Source organism: Xyrauchen texanus, chromosome 30 (genome assembly GCF_025860055.1).
Source record: "Xyrauchen texanus isolate HMW12.3.18 chromosome 30, RBS_HiC_50CHRs, whole genome shotgun sequence".
NCBI classification, from domain to species: Eukaryota; Metazoa; Chordata; class Actinopteri; order Cypriniformes; family Catostomidae; genus Xyrauchen; species Xyrauchen texanus.
In genome coordinates, this window is record NC_068305.1 from 40,256,391 (window position 1) to 40,276,390 (window position 20,000).

General features: G+C 43.9%; 2 protein-coding genes across 2 annotated transcripts in view; one reads left to right on the forward strand and one right to left on the reverse strand.

Moving 5' to 3' along the window:
* Positions 1 to 20,000, reverse strand: part of psmg4 (proteasome (prosome, macropain) assembly chaperone 4) — a 180,371-nt gene that overhangs the window by 21,278 nt on the left and 139,093 nt on the right. The window lies entirely within an intron of this gene.
* LOC127623582 (rho GTPase-activating protein 39-like) overlaps positions 1 to 20,000 on the forward strand; it is a 46,182-nt gene that overhangs the window by 16,497 nt on the left and 9,685 nt on the right. Inside the window, exons 2-7 of the mRNA XM_052097974.1 lie at positions 1,405 to 1,791; positions 8,909 to 10,073; positions 14,657 to 14,821; positions 16,415 to 16,814; positions 17,629 to 17,702; positions 19,932 to 20,000. The exon at positions 19,932 to 20,000 is cut by the window's right edge and continues 131 nt beyond it. Of these exons, the coding sequence (XP_051953934.1) occupies positions 1,405 to 1,791; positions 8,909 to 10,073; positions 14,657 to 14,821; positions 16,415 to 16,814; positions 17,629 to 17,702; positions 19,932 to 20,000 (2,260 nt within the window). The remainder of the gene's footprint in view (positions 1 to 1,404; positions 1,792 to 8,908; positions 10,074 to 14,656; positions 14,822 to 16,414; positions 16,815 to 17,628; positions 17,703 to 19,931) is intronic.

Consider the following 20,000-nt stretch of genomic DNA (forward strand, 5'->3'; position numbering starts at 1 on the left):
AATTCCCTAGTAACCACCTAGCAACCAGATAACAATGCCCTAGCAACCACATAGCATCCAGATAGCAATGCCCTAGCAACCAGATAACAATGCCCTAGCAACCATCTAGCAACCAGATAACAATTCCGTAGCAACCATCTAGCAACCAGATAATAATGCCCTAGAAACCATCTAGCAACCAGATAACAATACCCTAGCAACCACCCAGAACACCATAGCAACTACTCAGAACACCTTTGAAACAGCAAAGCAATGCCCTATCAAACATCTATCAATCAGATAACAATGCCCTAGTAACCACATAGCATCCAGATAGCAATGCCCTAGCAACCAGATAACAATGCCCTAGCAACCACATAGCATCCAGATAGCAATGCCCTAGCAACCAGATAACAATGCCCTAGCAACCATCTAGCAACCAGATAACAATGCCCTAGCAACCATCTAGCAACCAGATAATAATGCCCTAGCAACCACCCGGGACACCATAGTCATAGCAACCACTCATGACACCTTTGAAACTGCAAAGCAATGCCCTAGCAACCAGATAACAATGCCCTAGTAGCCAAACAGAATACCATGGCAACCACTCAGAGCAGCTTTAAAATGGCAAAACAATGCCCAAGCAACCAGATAACAATGCCCTAGCAACCACATAACATCCAGATAACAATGCCCTAGCAACCATCTAGCAACCAGATAACAATGCTTTAGCAAGCACCTAGCAACCAGATAACAATGCCCTAGCAACAACCCAGAACAACATAGCAACCACTCAGAACACCTTTGAAACTATAAAGAAAGGCCTTAGCAACCAACTATAAACCAGATAGCAATGCCTTAGCAGCCACCCAGAATACCATAGCAACCACTCAGAACACCATTGAAATGGCAAAACAATGCCCTAGCAACCACCTAGCAATCAGATAACAATGCCCTTGCAACAACCCGGGACACCATAGGCATAGCAACCACTCAGAACAGCTTTGGAACTCTAAAGCAATGCCCTAGCAACCACCCAGAACACCCAATCACCGCCTAACAATTCAATGAACATCATCTATCAGAAAATGTAAAAAATTGTGTTATTATTGTTTGTTTAAAAGATAATTTTATTCAGAGCAACTTACGAATGAGGGAAAACGCAAACACAATTAATGCAAGTTTTTATGAACTAACAGTCTATTATTATATGTTAAATCGACACAACACACCAGACCAGAATCTTTACAACTTAAACATTTATACAGAATCTTACTCACACTAAACAAACATACACGTTACTATCATGATGACTCAATATGACCTGTAATTCATCTGTATGTCTATCTTCTGTCTCCCATTTACTGACTTTTTCCATATGCATTCATACTGAGTGTTAAGTCTTATTTTGTGTGTGTTTAGGTTGGAATGGGTGGAAATCATCGAGCCACGCACTCGAGAGCGCATGTACGCCAACCTGCTGACAGGCGAGTGCGTCTGGGACGCCCCGGCAGGTGTACAGATCAAGCGCAGTGGACAGGATCAGTGGTGGGAGCTCTTCGACTCCAAAACGTCCCGATTCTACTACTATAACGCTTCTACCCAGAGTACGGTTTGGCACCGCCCACACAGCTCTGACATCATACCCCTTGCCAAGCTCCAAACACTGAAACAGAATACGAACGCGGCTCCGCCCTCTGCTACAACGACCAGTGCCTCGGCTGACAGCAGCCCCGCCCGCAGCGCCGTCAGCACGACATCATCGCAAGAGCAGGAGGAGAAAACGTCCGTCAGTGAGGAGGGAGAGAGGTGAGGACATATTTAAACATCTACAAAACCCTCCAAATCCCCCAAATCTCTTCCTTCTCCAATAGGTCATCCCGTTACAGTTTAGTCTTTAGAGCAGCTTTAAAGAGACAATGAGGAGATTTGTGGAGATGGAAAATTGTAAAATGTACAGTCTTTTTCTTCCGGGAAATACAAAACAAAAATATTGATGATGTCATCTTGCACTTAGAGGCGTATCCATTTTTTTTTTTTAGAATGTTCCTCCTCCTAATACTAGCTACCGCTGATAAGCTATAACAAGTAGCAGTAACATGTTCATGGCTGTGATTTAAGCTTAAAGGAATATTTATTTACACATGGATCCAAAAACCTGAGGTTCAACCCAAGACCCGCGTGGTTGGGGTCCAAATCTCGGACACGAGTCGGGACTGATATTAGTAGCCTCAGGTCTCGGGTAATTTTAAATGAATGTGCTTTTACCGAATTTACCGTTTTTTCTTTTCACGGCCGACCCACCGGCATGCTTGGTTCACCCGATGGCCAGACCGCCCGTGAACAACCCCAAAGTGCCTCGGCCCACCGGGAAAAAGCCCGGTATGCCTGGATACCAGGAGAAAATAAGGGAATTGATTTTAATGGAACCTTAACCTTGAACTTATAAACCTTTTTAAAACAGATCTGCCATAAGTTCAGAAATTGTTAATCGATTCTGTTGAAGCCATCTGTCTGTGTTTTTTTTACAGTTTTAAAAAATTGCATTTTAATAGCAGAATTTGTGGTAAAGAACTACACTACCCATGATCCTGAAGATCCACCAATCAGAGAAACACAGCAAACAAAGTGCGGCAAAAGAGCTCTGCAGTGACCGCCCACTTCCATGACACTGTAAATGATGCAATTGAGTCACTCTCACTACACTCCCAAACATAAAAAAAGTATCAGTTTAAATTTAACATTATAAAATTGTGAATCTATACACTGATGATCATCGTCCCATGTGTGTCAAACATGTTGAGTGATCCAAACATCATCTGCAGCCTGAAACTGAACTTTGATCAGATTTTAGGAGTGAACGCACTTAACTGCATAGAGAGCTATAGGATGCTCCCTTGCAGGGCCGTGCAGAGACCTTTGGAAGGGCAGGTGCTCAAAGTATAAAAGGGGCACATGGAACAAGGCTTTAAATAGCGCGGTGCTCAAGATATCAATACAGTAATATATCGTGACACATTCCTTGCTGATTCGCGTATCGATACGGATGATTCTGTATTGATACGGCAGGAAACGCTGTGATGCAGTTTTGGAAAAGAAACAGAACAGAAAACAAATTTTAAGTTTAAAAGTAAAAAAAATATTTTCTGTCCAGAATAATTAGAAACTGAAGTGTCTTAAGTTGTACCAACCTGATGCCTTTTTCTTCTCTGTTATACAGAATAATTAAGAACAGCCGTTATAGTAAAAACTATAGTAAACGTTATAGTAAAATCAACGTGGCCCATGTTTCGGTACAGTAGAGTATAGTTTTATTTAATGCCATGTCAGCATTTGTGGCTATTTTGATGGCAAAAACTGAATTACAAAAATACAAGAGTTCCATTTAATATAATAAAAACAAAAACAAACAGAAAAAATACAGCAATTTTATTTTACAGCAAATACAACAGATTTTTTACATGAATGTGATACCTGTTCTGGTAAAATCTTACTAAATTCCTTGAGTGAGTATGCTGCCTTTGCTGTTGTTGTTGCTGCTGCTGCTAATACTGGAGTTGATCTGAGAGACGGTAGACATTAAAACAACAAACATATAGGAGATATATTAGCTGATTAAACAATTGTTATGTTACCATGACAAGATGTAAAGATTGCTGAGAGTGTTTGGAACTGGCTCACTGACCTGCCAAGGCTGACTGCTCCAAGAAAATAAGAGGGAGATGCTCACAGAGGCTGCTGCACACCAAGAGCTGCAGGTAGAGAAAATAAGATACCAGATTCAAAAAAGTAAAATTATCTGAGAAAAAAAAAAACATTAATGGGGGATAGGATGATGGTGGCCATGGCAGGGGTGAGAGTGAGACACAAACATCTATATAGACAGAGGTGTGTGTGCTTGTCTGTCTACAGTACACAATACTGTGATCATGATTTCAAGTTGCATTGTGACTCTGAGATGTAGTTGGATTTTGATTGATTATGTCTAATCAAAAATATAAGTAAAGAAACTAAAATGTGTATGTGTGTGTTCATTCTGTTGGCACCTACTAAAAATCAAAGTGTAGCATTAATCTTACCAATAAGTGGAGGATGAGTTGTTGTATACTTTTATAACAGAAATTTCCTGTTGGCCATGTCCCTAAAAATGTTAATGACATTATTGTCATTTATTGGAATGTCCTTCTCAATGGCCAACAGAAGAAGGTCAGACAATCTCTCCTCTTTGCAAAAGCTGCGAAGTTTGGTTTTCACAAGCTTCAGTTTTGAGAAGGAACGTTCCACAGTTGCTGTGGACACCGGAAGTGTGCCATATGTCTTCAGCAGCAGAGTCATGTTGGGGAAAACTAGATGTGCATTGTTTTCCTTGGCCACTGACAGAATAGAAGACACATTGGCTGGTGGTGGGCATGAGTATGACGTATGGAAGACCTTCAATTCTGTCTGCAATTTGTCTTCATCTTCAATATTGTAGAACTGGCACAGTTTCTTCACAGCTTGGAGTGCTGCTGTTGGAACGCTAGCTGTTTTCCAGTTCTCTGGGACTGTCAGGCAATGGAAGGCATGCAATATTTCCCATTTGGAATTATCTCCTCCTTTAAAGCGTCTCTGAATAGTGGTCTTTGCTGTTGTAGAAAGAAAATATTTTTGTCATTTAAAATATAATTATATTTTAATCCTGTTCTGAATTGTTTTATTTTTATAATGATAATTCAGAGAATGAGAAAATCAGTATAAGCCTTATCAGTGTTGTTGTGATAATTATTTTAAAGCACTCTACATTTTTTTTAAATAAATACTGAAATAATAATAATAATAATAATTTAGTCAAAAGGCATAAAAAAGACAAGACCCCTCGACGCCTGTGAGTGAAACTTTTCTCCCTCAAACAGCAAGGTAACGTAACGTTACTTCTACAGGCTACACACAGCAATATATACAACATATCTGCATGCTCTCTTCACGTCGTTATTGTAAAATAATAATAATAAGTAAATAAACATCAAAATCACTTCACTGAGAATGAATCCCCACTTACCAGCTACCGCGGTCGCGGTGTTGAAGATATCTTCCGGTAATTAAAAAATGCGCGTGCTGAGGCCGTACGGCGTGAGGAATAGTCCCGGTCGGATGAGGTCATCGTCAGGTGAAAGGTCATCATCTGGATCATTTTATTTAAGGCTAAATTATTAATCATACATTTTACTAATATTTAGATTTGGCATAGGCAGGCATTCACAAAAGGGCCTTTAATTAATAAAAAAAATGAGAGGAATTTTTTCTTTGACAAAAGGGCACTTTGGGCACCAAGGGGCAAAGGGGCAGGTGCTCAAGCACCCAACGCCCCCCCCTCTGCACGTGCCTGCTCCCTTGCTCCCTATTTAGTGACTGACTTAACCTGCAGTGTGCTGTCTGTCTGCACTGGTCTCAGAACAGTTATAGGAGAGCTATAGGATGCTCCCTTGCTCCCTATTTAGTGAATGACTTAACCTCCAGTGTGCTGTCTGTCTGCACTGATCTCAGAACAGTTATAGAGAGCTATAGGATGCTCCCTTGCTCCCTATTTAGTGCATGACTTAACCTCCAGTGTGCTGTCTGTCTGCACTGGTCTCAGAACAGTTATAGGAGAGCTATAGGATGCTCCCTTGCTCCCTATTTAGTGCATGACTTAACCTCCAGTGTGCTGTCTGTCTGCACTGATCTCAGAACAGTTATAGGAGAGCTATAGGATGCTCCCTTGCTCCCTATTTAGTGCATGACTTATCCTCCAGTGTGCTGTCTGTCTGCACTGGTCTCAGAACAGTTATAGAGAGCTATAGGATGCTCCCTTGCTCCCTATTTAGTGCATGACTTAACCTCCAGTGTGCTGTCTGTCTGCACTGGTCTCAGAACAGTTATAGAGAGCTATAGGATGCGCCCTTGCTCCCTATTTAGTGCACGACTTAACCTCCAGTGTGCTGTCTGTCTGCACTGGTCTCAGAACAGGTATAGAGAGCTATAGGATGCTCCCTTGCTCCCTATTTAGTGCACGACTTAACCTCCAGTGTGCTGTCTGTCTGCACTGGTCTCAGAACAGTTATAGAGAGCTATAGGATGCTCCCTTGCTCCCTATTTAGTGCACGACTTAACCTCCAGTGTGCTGTCTGTCTGCACTGATCTCAGAACAGTTATAGGAGAGCTATAGGATGCTCCCTTGCTCCCTATTTAGTGCATGACTTATCCTCCAGTGTGCTGTCTGTCTGCACTGGTCTCAGAACAGTTATAGGAGAGCTATAGGATGCTCCCTTGCTCCCTATTTAGTGCATGACTTAACCTCCAGTGTGCTGTCTGTCTGCACTGGTCTCAGAACAGTTATAGAGAGCTATAGGATGCTCCCTTGCTCCCTATTTAGTGCATGACTTAACCTCCAGTGTGCTGTCTGTCTGCACTGATCTCAGAACAGTTATAGGAGAGCTATAGGATGCTCCCTTGCTCCCTATTTAGTGCATGACTTATCCTCCAGTGTGCTGTCTGTCTGCACTGGTCTCAGAACAGTTATAGGAGAGATATAGGATGCTCCCTTGCTCCCTATTTAGTGCATGACTTAACCTCCAGTGTGCTGTCTGTCTGCACTGGTCTCAGAACAGTTATAGAGAGCTATAGGATGCTCCCTTGCTCCCTATTTAGTGCATGACTTAACCTCCAGTGTGCTGTCTGTCTGCACTGATCTCAGAACAGTTATAGGAGAGCTATAGGATGCTCCCTTGCTCCCTATTTAGTGCATGACTTATCCTCCAGTGTGCTGTCTGTCTGCACTGGTCTCAGAACAGTTATAGAGAGCTATAGGATGCTCCCTTGCTCCCTATTTAGTGCATGACTTAACCTCCAGTGTGCTGTCTGTCTGCACTGGTCTCAGAACAGTTATAGAGAGCTATAGGATGCTCCCTTGCTCCCTATTTAGTGCACGACTTAACCTCCAGTGTGCACTGGTCTCAGAACAGTTTGAAATGCACCTTATTTTCTTCCTAACTCCATATAAAGCCTCTGAAAGCAACATTATCATCTTTTGGATACGTCCATTGATCCTCAATATGATAATGCACAGACAGTGATTGTAGGATTTTTTTAGGGTTGTAGGGTTTCTTACTAGATGTAGTTTTGTTGCTTTCTCTCTGAAAGACAAACTCGGCTGAGATTGGCACCATGTTTATTTGTCACATGACAAAGTTTAACCCTTTAATGACAGCCTAGGGTCTCCTGAACTGAGATCAGTTAGTTTAAAATCAAATATTGAATTAAGCGTAGCCTATAGCGAAGCTAAAATGTAATGTCCACGTGTGTGGACGAGGGGGTCGCACGAGAATACTTATAGGCAACTTCAAATCAGTAGTTTATTTGATATCCAAATTGAAGAAATCAATGCGGAAAATACTTCTGGAACTTAGACGGCTGAAAAAGTGGTCGGGTACTGTTTCTCTCGTTACATAGTTGACTCTTTGCTAAGCTCCGCCCCCTTAGAACGTTTGTTTATTAGCTTTAATTTACCATGGAGCAAATGTAGGTGTCCTCGCTGATGTTATACATGCTCATTTGGGAATGAACACTGCATGTGTCCTCTTTAGGTGTTCTGTCACTGTAACAGATTTGAGGAAACTGGGTGAGCTAAAAGACACTTAATGCTAAATAATGGTGGATTAATAGACATGCAATGTAACATTTAACAACACGGGCATAATGCTTCAAGCTTAAATATTCAAACAGTGTTAGCACTTAAATAGTTTCATCCCGATGGGAATTCAGGAAAGAGAAAGAAAGGGTCGTGAAATGATTTGGTGTGACACAGAAGGAGGTGCAGGCTGAGCAAATGAAAGGAGAGATAGGCGTAGAATGTGTAAATTGATTTGAAGGTCGGATATCCATGAATAATTGATATCCAGTGGAAAACACTGTTCACTTTGTAGTGGGTCTCTCGCTCAGGAGAGAGACAGAGAGAGAGATACATTTCTTGTGTTCAGAGTTTTAATCCGGCTACTCAAGGAACACACAGATTCACACACACACACACACACACACACACACACACACACACACACACACACACACACACACACACACTTGGCTGTGTAATCCAGTGAGGTCATGGGGAGATTTCAGAAGGTTGTGGCAGCCAAGTGCTAAATTAATTATGCACAGTCCTTTTGTCTTTAACACTTAGAGGCCCATCCTATACCCTTTAAACTCACAGACCTCTGAGATTTACATCTTACACATTTGCTCTTAAATGCCTCTTGTATTAAAGAAAGCATATTATACTTTTTTGTTGTTTTATTTTAAATAAAGGTATGAATTCTATCCCTGACACCAGGGCTGGACTGGGAAGAAAAATGGCCCAAAACTTGTTGAGACGCTTATGGCATATCGCGGCGGTCTGCATCATTTTATCTTACCGCGGCCCATTCGGCACATTTCGTGGCCGGTCCACCAGCCCGCTTGGTTCTCCCAATGGCCAGTCCGCCTCTGATTGGCCCCAAAGTGCGTCGGCCCACTGGGAAAATGCCCGGTATGCCAGATTAACAGTCCAGCCCTACCTGACCCTAACTAACCCAAACCCTAACATCAACATTTTAGTTTCCCGCGGCCCATTCGGCACATTTCGTGGCCAACCCACCAGCCCGCTCGGTTCCCCCGCTGGCCAGTCTGCCCCTGATTGGCCCCAAAGTGCGTCGGCCCACCGGGAAAATGCCCGGTATGCCAGATTAACAGTCCAGCCCTGCCTGACCCTAACTAACCCAAACCCTAACATCAACATTTTAGTTTACATCCTTTTTTTTTGATAAAGACAGCGTAAAAGTTTTGCTGATAAAGTCCTTAAATAAATATCAAATGGAATAAGAAAATACATTTCTTAAATTCTTTAAGTAAATCTGTCTCATGTTCTCTCGCTCAGGTTTAGATGGGGGACTGGGACCAGAGAGAGGATGCTCATCAAGGTGTCGGATCGAGAACCCAGTTTTCTGTCGCAGGGAAACGGATATTCCAGTTCGTCTCCACGCTCCAGACGATCGTCCAGCAACGCCCCTTCGGACCCCGAAGCCACGGCCCATTCCCTGCCTGACCGCGGCCAAACTAAATCTCCGTTCCTGAAGAGGGTGGAGCTGGGCGGCACTCAGCGTCGTTGCTCGGGGGACTCCCAGCCATCGTCCCCTCGCTATGCTTACGAACCTCCCCTCTACGAGGAACCGCCTTCGGAATACCAGTCCCCGCCTATTTACGAGGAACCACCCACTGACATGCATTGCGATCCGGCCTTTTATGGTTCTGATAGGTCACCGGCACGTAAACCAGGCCTCTACCACTCTCCCAAGCAAAACCCGTCTCCTTACGGTCAACTAGTGTTGACGAGACAGCGGAGCTCCACGCCCGAAAAGACGTCCAACCAAGGCGATCAAGACTATAGCTCTGCAGGGCGGGACTACAGGTCCGGTGGGCGGGATTACAGCTCTGCCGCGAGGGACTACAGCTCTGGTGGGCGGGATTACAACTCTAGTGGGCGGGAGTACAGCGCGGCTGGGCGGGAATATGTTAAGCAGCTGGTTTACGTTGAGCAGTCAGGTTCTTCCCCTCAGTTTAGGACGACAGAGCATCTTCTGAGCTACGGGACAACTAGTTCAAATAGTTTGTCAGCCGGATTGTCGTACGGTGGCTCCTTTACGCTACAGCACAGTCACAATGTCAATGGCGCCAACCGAAAACGTAAGAATCGAAAGCCGTCCCTTCCGGGAGGGGAGGGAGAAATTTTGGGATCGGGTCTTGGAGCGATTATCACTCAAGCCCGATTGGCTTGGGAAGCCCAGCAGATGTTACATCAGCGAGGGGGTGTGTCCTCCGACCAAGGAGGGAAGGATGGCTACGAAAGCGATGGGGCCACGCCCCTTCCTTTGCCTGGCCCAGTTGTGCGGGCGTTCAGTGAAGATGAAGCCCTTGCGCAACAGGATGGGTACTGGAAGCGTGCCACCCTGGACAGATTGGCGTTTCCTCAAAAGTTGTTAGAAAAGAGTTTATCGGTGCAAACCAACCTGGCATCACCGGAGCCCTACCTTCACCCATCACAGGTAACGTACAAAGACAAAAACTGAAAACATTGCCAAGATTCTCCAATGTATGCCACTGCAAAGAATGGGAGATGATTGCCAGATATCTTACAAAACCAAGGTATTTTTGCAACAATAGGGCCGCATTATGATGCATATTGCCATTTCTTATAGGTTTTCCAATAACTCTCAATGCTTTGTGATTTATTCGTGGTAAATACTAAGGAAAGTATCAGTATTACTATTCGGCATGTAACCCGTTCTGTGATGTTTGTGCTACAGAGAGGTATGTTGTTACTTCTCTAAGCAATCAGGTGAGAAACATCTCATAGACTTACATTAAAGAGGGATCAAAGCCATACCTAGAGACCTGAATATTGTAGAAGCTTTGGGTTGGAGTAGTTGGCAATACAGTAGCTGTGCGGGTCGAACATGACCAATAGTGGTGCCGTGACCCGGATGGGAGTGAGGTTTAGGTAGCTGTGCAGTATGTGTAAATCGTCACAGTTACTCTTGTAACCTCCGTTCCCTGAGGGAGGGAATGAGACGTACCACTGTAAACGGCCGTACCTTATTCTCCGCTCCTCAATCCAAAAACACGCCCGCTTCCCCTGTCTGCCCATTTCTCATTGGCCTTTTCTCTAGTTCAGAGGTACACGAGGCTCCCAAGGAAGATCCCTTGTGTCACTTCATTCGACACAACGTCGAGTGAGTGACAGAAGGGGAACTCACTCCCCTGGCATCAAGAGGTCCACTAGCGACTGACCCAAGAGGTTGTAGCCTTTAGCCTTCTCGTTAAGAGCACATCCCGGCTCACGCCGGTTCGAATCCTACTCAGAGCGGACCGAGCAGGACCGGTGACATAATTAACCACCCTAGCATCCACCTAGCACAGTGGTTCCCAACCCTGGTCCTGGAGTACCCCAACACTGCACATTTAGGATGTCTCCCTTATTTAACACACTTGATTCAACTCATCAGCTCATTAGTAGAGGCTACATGAGCAGAATTGGGTGAGTCAAATAAGGTGAGAGCAATCAGCTGAGAAAAATCTCCTAGACTTACATTAAAGAGGGATCAAAGCCATACCTAGAGACCTGAATATTGTAGAAACTTTGGGTTGCAGTAGTTGGCAATACAGTAGCTGTGCGGGTCGAACATGACCGATAGTGGTGCCGTGACCCGGATGGGAAGGCTACATGAGCAGAATTGGGTGAGTCAAATAAGGGAGACTCCAGGACCGGGGTTGGGAATCACTGACCTTGAGCATCCTTGCAACTGGACAGCAATAACACCCGAGAGCCGTTGCAGCAAAGCTTGCTTGTCCTTGCACCATTCACAGTTTTACCAGAAATGTTTAAAACCTACGTCCAGTATTTTGCCTTTTACTTAATTTCCCTTCAATTGCATGGGTCATATGAAACTCAGTCACTTTTGCAGACTGGATTGTCATTTTACTGGACAATTGAATAAACCATAGAAGCAATACATTTTCTAATTAATAGCAATAAAGTCAAAGTAAGTGTACTGAGTCTGTACTATAATATAAGAGTGCACCCTAGCAATTTTTGCAGTTATTTGCCGTGCAGTAGAAAAGGGGAAACTGTGGGAGATCTGAATACATTAGAGTTGCATGTCCGTAATAAAATGGATTCCTCAGAGGGTGTTTGTTTGGGCAGCACTGAGTTGAACTCTGAGCTCTTTTAGCCCAATATAATGAGCATTTAAATGTCCTGTCAACCTGCTAGAATCATGCCTGAACCGCTTGTTAAATACTGCCAGTGAGGTTAATTGGGATGTCTGACCTTAAAATGCCTGTTACCTAACCAGAATATCTTTGTCCTGGGTGTATGGGACTCTGCAAGGTCGCAATCTGCTGCTAAATTGTTTCTGGGTGGACTTGTTTTTATGTTCTGCTCCATTTGTTGATAATAATAGTCAAACTGACAGCTTTGAAATCAGTGTATTTAGCCAAAAAAGTTATCTGTGGGCTTGCATTGATGTGTGTAACTAAAGTTGCTTCATATTTCAGTGTGGAACTCTTACGGATCGAGTTTGGTCCAAGCAATCGAACCAAATGTGAAAGCACCCTAAATTTGGCATCTTCAGTTTATTTTCCCAATAGGCTCTCGTTACTATGAATTAAAGTTGACGTTGGAGAATCATGGCTAGGGAATGTAGAGAAGGGGCCGAGACGAGCAATGCAAACATGCTCAGTGAGACATGAGAGCTGTGAGAAGAGCATGGCAAGGATGAGAGGAGGGAATCGACACGTGCACCAGCAGCCCAAACGTGTTTGTACAGCGTTAAAGAGAAGATTGAGTGAATGTAATCGACGTACTGAAGCTCTGAATGATCGCAGGATGAGCAAGAGAGAGGAAGACTCCGTGACTCGTTTATTAATCGAGTTGATCATGAAAGCCTGCGGCCAAGAAAGTTTTACACTCTTCTCACAGCAGCGATTGTCCATAATTCCTGAAGCTGCCATTTAAAAATAGTGTCTGCTCGTTTGCTCAATTATACACTGTCTATGGGATTTTTCACCTGTTTCGTCCACCAGGTGCAAATTATAAGTCTGATTTCTAAAGTAACAGCACATGTCTCCTCAACAAGACACATGATTCAAGGTATCAATCATGACTGTAGCACGAACACACAACCACTCAGTACACTTTAGCAAACCAGATAGTAACACGCTTACAACAATTCAGAACACCCTAGCAACCACTAAGCAACATGCTTGCAACAACTCAGAACACCCTAGCAACCACAAAACAACGCTGTTGCAACAACTCAGAACGCTCTAGCAACCATGTAGCATCATGCTAACAAAACAACGCTGTTGCAACAACTCAGAACGCCCTAGCAACCATGTAGCATCAGGCTAACAACTACTCAGAACACCCTAGCAACAACATAGGAAAGTACTAGCAACAACTCAAAACACCCTAGCAACCACAAAACAACATGCTTGAAACAACTCAGAACACCCTAGAAACCATGTAGCATCATGCTAACAACTACTCAGAACACCCTACCAACAACATAGCAATGAACTTGCAACAACTCAGAACACCCTAGCAACAACATGCAACAACTCAGAACACCCTAGCAACAACAAAGCAACATGCTTGCAACAACTCAGAACACCCAAGCAACCATAAAGCAACATGCTTGCAACAACTCAGAACACCCTAGCAACCATAAAGCAACATGCTTTCAACAATTCAAAACACCCTAGCAACCATGTAGCATCGCATTAACAACTACACAGAACACCCTAGTACCCACAATGCAATGCAAATGCAACAAATCAGATCACCCTTGCAACTATGTAGCATTGCACTAGCAACTACTCAAAACACCCTAGCAACAACATAGCAAAGTGCTTGCAACAAATCAGAACACCCTAGCAACGATAAGGCAATGCACTTGCAACAAATCAGAACAGCCTAGCAACGACAAGGCAATGCACTTGCAGCAAATCAGAACACCCAAGCAACCATGTAGCATTGCACTAACAACAACTCAGAACACTCTAGCACCCACATAGCACCATGATAATGACCACTCAGATCACCCTAGCAACCACATAGCAATGTGCTAACAATCATTAAGAGCAACCTAGCAACCACATAGCAACATGCTAATGACCACTCAGATCACCTAAGCAACCATATAGCAATGTGCTAACAATCACTCAGAGCACACTAGCAACTACACAGCAACATGCAAGCAACAGCTCAGAATAACCTAGCAACAATATAGCAAAATGCAAACACTCTTGTTGCTAGAAAACCCTAGCAACCACATAGCAATGTTCTAACAGTCACTCAGAGCACCCTAGCAACACTTTAACAACCACTCAGTACACCTTAGCAACCACATAGCAACATGCAAGCAACAGCTCAGAACAACCTATCAACCACATAACAATGCGTTAACAACCACTTAGAACAACCTAGCAACCACATAGCAACATGTTTACAACTGCTCTGAACACTTGAGCAACCACAAAGAAATGTGCTAGCAACCACTCAGAAGAACACTCTAGTAACCATAAAGCAATGCACTTGCAACAATTCAGAACACCCTAGCGACCACAAAGAAATGCACTAGCAACCACTCAGAACACCCTAACAACCACAAAGAAATGCGCTAGCAACCACTCAGAACACTCTAGCAACCATAAAGCAACATGTTTGCGACAACTCAGAACACCCTAGCAACCATATTGCAACATACTAACAACTACTCAGAACACCCTAACAACCACAAATCTACATGCTAATAGACACTCAGTCAGATCACCCTAGCAACCACATAGCAACATGCTTGAAAAAAAAAAAGCTTTCTGGCGCTGTTAAAGGACTTCAAATTTCATAATTGTATAATTGGAGTCTCAAGAAAGTATTTTTATTATTTTGTTGTTGTCGTTGTTCTCATTATTTTTAGAATTTGACTCATTTCCTCTTCTCATCTGAATGTCTGTTTGTCCTGATCTTCACTCTGTCCTGAGGCAGAAGGCGTTTTAATATCTGTGCTACCTCTTGCCTGAATGCTGCTATTTAACATCACCATATAATGTTTTCTTTCTTCCTCAGTCGGAAGATCTCGGAGCATGTTCTCAGTTTGAGGCTAGTCGGAATGCTCGGAACATGATACCTAGCACGAGCTGCGGAGTTTTCCCAGAATTCAAGCTGCGCAAACCGTCCTCAGAAACGGACATCGAGAACTGGGCGTCCAAACACTTCAACAAGCACACACAGGTACTGTACACAACTCCTTTTACACATATATTAAAAGGCTATTTCACCCCAAAATGAAATTTCTGTCATCATTTACTCACCCTCTTGTCACCCCAACACATTATTATTTTATTTTTCCATGAAACAAAATGTTTGGCAGAATGTCCAAGCAGCTCTCCCAAGTCCATACATTTGAAAACTCCGTCTTCGTGTTGTAATGTGGACTGTGAAAAGGGATATATCTGAAAACGATCATGTGACGCAGTCATGTGATCCGTTCAACCAAAACATTCAAGATGGCGGCTCGTGTTATAGCGGCGCTGTTGTGCCTGATGTTCACTTTGATGGCGTTGTTAAAGATAAAGGTTACTTTGTACAACGTTCACATTGCATTCCTTCAAACACGTTTCAGTGTGGAGGAGCGACTTTTTGGAAACGCTTAAAAACGGCAGTGTGGACGTATAGCGTTTCGAAAACGAAAACACGGTTTTCAAATGTGTCTGGATTAATGTAGATGCAGCTTCAATCAGTAGCATTTGAGGCATAATATTTATTTTCTCTTGACTTTATTCACATATGCTATCTTGAGGTAATCTAAAAGTAACTAAAAGTAATCTGATCACATTGTTTTCATAATGAGGCAACTGGATTAAGTTACTGATTAGATTTTTACTAAGTAATTATTTGTAATGGATTACATTTGAAAAGTAACCCTCCCAAACCTGGAGGCAGCATAATTAAGATACCTACCTTTTGGGGGGTCTGGGTAGCTCAGCGAGTATTGACGCTAACTATCACCGCTAGAGTCGTGAGTTTGAATCCAGGGCGTGCTGAGTGACTCCAACCAGGTCTCCTAAGCAACCAAATTGGCCCGGTTGCTAGGGAGGCTAGAGTCACATGGGGTAACCTCCTCGCGGTCGCTATAATGTGGTTATAGCCACATTATAGCGGCGGGGCGCGTGGTGAGTTGTGCGTGGATGCCGCGGAGAATAGCGTGAAGCCTCCACATGCACTAGGTCTCCGTGGTAACGCGCTCAACAAGCCACATGACAAGTTGCATGGACCGACGGTCTCAGACGTGGAGATGGTGTCGCTGTTTTGCGTGTGAACGGGGCTTTAAGATATGTCGTTTAGGTATCATGGTATGTATCCTTCCCTGCGTAGGTGATTCCAGAATGCACTGTGATGAGCTTGGCGGAAAAATAAATCCAAGATGGCGGAAGAAGCTAGATACATTTTGATTATAAATATAATCCATTCACTACGGAAAAGTATAGATAAATAACAGCGACTGTTTTACCCCAAATGTATCTGTGCATGAGGAGCACTATTTGATCGATCCGTTACCGTATACTTTGGAAAACGATGACGGAAGTTTCCGAACGATAACGGATTAGTGTTGACGTAGCCTAGGAGTACAACTGAGGCCATGTCCACACTTAGCCGATACGCACCGTTTACGCATCTCGTCCGCACCGGATCTGCGTTTTTAATCCACTGAAAATTGAGGCTTTTGAAAACACTCTCCATAACCACATACTTTGGAAAACGAAAAAAGGAGTTTTCCCATGAATGGCCGTGGCCTGAGGTAACTCGACCTCTTCTGGCTTCCAGGGTCTGTTTAGGAGGAAGGTCTCCATTGCTAACATGCTAGCGTGGAGCAGCGAGCCCATCAAGAAACCCATGATTGTGACGAACGACCGGACTGTCAAACGTGAAGCAGTGGAGCTCTTCAAACTCATCCAGACATACATGGGGGACCGGCGGGGGAAAGGCGACCCGCTGGCGGTGGCTCTGGAGGTGTCCGTGAGGGGCTGGAGCTGTCAGGGACTGAGAGATGAGCTCTACATCCAGCTGTGCCGACAGACCACCGAGAACTTCCGCTACGACAGTCTCCAGAGGGGCTGGGAGCTCATGGCCATCTGTCTGGCCTTCTTCCCTCCCACCCCTCGATTCCACAACTACCTGGAGGGCTACATCTACAGACACATGGACCCTCTGAACGACACCAAGGGTAAGACACGGATTAACAATGCCCAAACTCTCGCTTCATTTTGAGTAAATTCAACTTATGTAGCACTCCACAGGATGTTGTAAAGATTGAGTAAATCGTGGCATCTGAGGACTTTCCTTTCCACTTCTGTGGTGACAACATAATAAGCTTAGATTAATAAAATCATGCCCCTTAAAGGAACAGTTCACCCAAATATGAAAGTTCTCTCATCATTTACTCACCCTCATGCTGTCTCAAACTTGTATGGCTTCTGCAGAACACAAAGCAATGTTCTAACAATCACTCAGAGCACCCTAGCAACCACATAGCAACACTTTAACAACCACTGCAACCAGGTGCTTATAAACTTACAATGCAACTCAATGGGGTCCAAACATTCAAGTTTCATAAAGTGAGTCCGAAAAGACTCGAGTGGTTTAATCCATGTCTTCTGAAGTGGGATGATCATTTTAGATGGGAAACAACGAATAAATTCAGTCCTTATTCACCAAAAGTCTTCACTTCTACCCAGCTCTCCTATGCAGGTTCATGAGAGAAGCTCATTCACGCGTTCTTGCGCTTGGCGCATATGCGCTAGCATGTTCAGACAAGAACTGACGCAAGCGGGACAACCGGAAGTCCTCACGAAAACACGTCAAGCGCGAGGATGCTTGAACATCAGAATAGAAAGTCATACGAGTTTGAGACAGCATGTTTTCCTGAACTGAGAATGACTTTTCATAGTAGAAGAAAGCAATTTGGTACACAGCCTGTGAATGTGTGCTACTTAAACTGTTCACATTGATCTGACGTGTATTGTATTTTTCTGTTGCAGGAGTGGCGATAAGCAGCTACGCAAAATACTGTTATCGTAAACTCCAGAAGGCTGCGCTTACAGGAGCTAAAAAGGTTTGTTCAACCATTCACTCTCTCAGAATGCAGTGTATATGTTAGTGGTATCTAGTGGGACATACATCACTATTACTATCGCACAGCTGTACGACAGGTGATTTGAACCAACCTCTAACCTTAAGTATTAAACGTTCAGTGTGTTAGTGGTTCTGCAGTGTTTGTGCTCCAGACATGAATGATCCCTTAAGTCATGTGTGTTGTTGAGGAGAGGTGTGCTGTTACTTTCCTGGGAGATCACACTTACCATTTTCACCTGAAAAAACCTCCTATAGACTTAAATTGAATGAGGGACTTGAACCATATCTAGGGAGAAGAACATCACAAAGACTTGAGGGTCCTAACCCTTACTCTTTTTACTTGGGCCGATACGGAACCACCTAGCAACCACCCAGAGCATCCTAGCAACCATCTAGAAATGTCCCAGACCATTTTAGCAACCACCTAACAACAACCTAGAAAATTCTGGCCACAATTTAGTAATCTCCCAGAATACCCTAGAAACAATCTAGAACACCCGAGACACCCTAGCAACCACCCAGAACACCCCAGAAACTACCCAGAACAACCTAGTAACCACCCAGTAACCACTTAGCAACAATACAGAAAATCTTAGCAACCACCCAGGAGACCCTAGCAACCACCTAGCAACTACCAAGAAGATCTTAGCAACCACCTAACAACAACCCAGAGCACCTTAGCAACCACCTAGCAACAATCAAGAAGACCTTTACAACCACACAGAACACCATAGTAACCACCTAGCAACAATACAGAAAATCCTAGCAACCACCCAGGAGACCTTAGCAACCACCTAGCAACAATCAAGAAGACCTTAGCAACCACCCAGAACACCATAGCAACCACCTAACAACAACCCAGAGCACCTTAGCAACAACTAAGAAGACCTTTACAACCACCCAGAACACGTTAGCGACAACCCAAAAGACCCTAACAACCACACAGAACACCATAGTAACCACCTTGCAACCACCCAGAACACCTTAGCAACAACCTAGCAACAACCCAGAAGACACTAGCAACTACCTAGAACACCCAAGCAACCACCCAGAACACCCTTTTAACCACCTTGAAACCACCAAGAACACCTTAGCAACCACCTAGCAACAAACCAGGAGACTCTAGCAACCACCCAGAACACCCTAACCATCCACAAACAACCCAAAACACCTTAAGACAGCACCTAGCAACAACCCAGAAGATCCTAGCAACCACCCAGAATACCCTAGCAACCACCTAGCAACAATCCAGAAACCTCTAGTAAACACCTTTGCATGATATGCAAGTTTTGCAAATGCATGAACCACTCATATTTTCTTCAGAAAATGTAACAATCTAGTTTAACACATTGTTTACAATTTATTGCCTTTGTATAAGTGCTTCACACAGCCTTTTGTCGTCTCATTCATATTTTCTGCGTTTTGGCACTAATGGTCTCTGTAGGTTTGGTTTTGCACATGATAATTGGCCGTAAAGTGGTGGGAGGCCCTTGGTTTTGCCTGCTATTTAACCATTTTTAATTAACATTCAGTTAGTTTCCAGAATTCGCCTATTACCCTGAAGACGTCGCCATGACAGCAGGCTGTGCGTTTCAAATAGGCTTGTAGTGTTGCGATGATGATGTAGGTGTCGACCGCAGTGTTACATGATCGAGTGTCATCACACCTGCGTGACAGGACGTTCCCAATGCGTTGATGGATGTAGATATTAGTGCCTTGTGCTTTCCTGTGAAAGAGGCTTGTGTGTGTGTGTGTGTGTGTGTGTGTGTGTGTGTGTGTGTGTGTGTGTGTGTGTGTGTGTGTGTGTGTGTGTGTGTGTGTGTGTGGAAAAGTTTTAATTGCTTCAGCTATTGATGCCAGTCACCCGCAGAGATCCCAGTCTGTGAAAATGGGACTTTGTGTGTTTGTGAGTGTATAGGGTAGTGTATGCCAGACACCCAGCGGGGTAACGCTTGAAACACTGGCGCTGCTCCAAAATCAAGTGAGCTGCCTACGTAGGCAACATTTTAAGGCATCATAAGCGCGCTCATAACACAACATCTGTTCCAATTGAAAGCTATTAGCGGCTTGATTATGCAGCTACAAGATACCTCGTTTTGGCCAAATGCTAAAGCATCATCGTGTATATCCTTTGTAGGTGTTGTGTAACCTTGTCGGGTTGCCAAATGTTTAACTGATTAACCAAGTGTGCATGTGTCTTACTCCGTAGGGTTTGAACAAGCCCTCAATAGAAGAGATCGCCCACGCTCACAACGCCATCTTCAGGCCCTCCATGTTC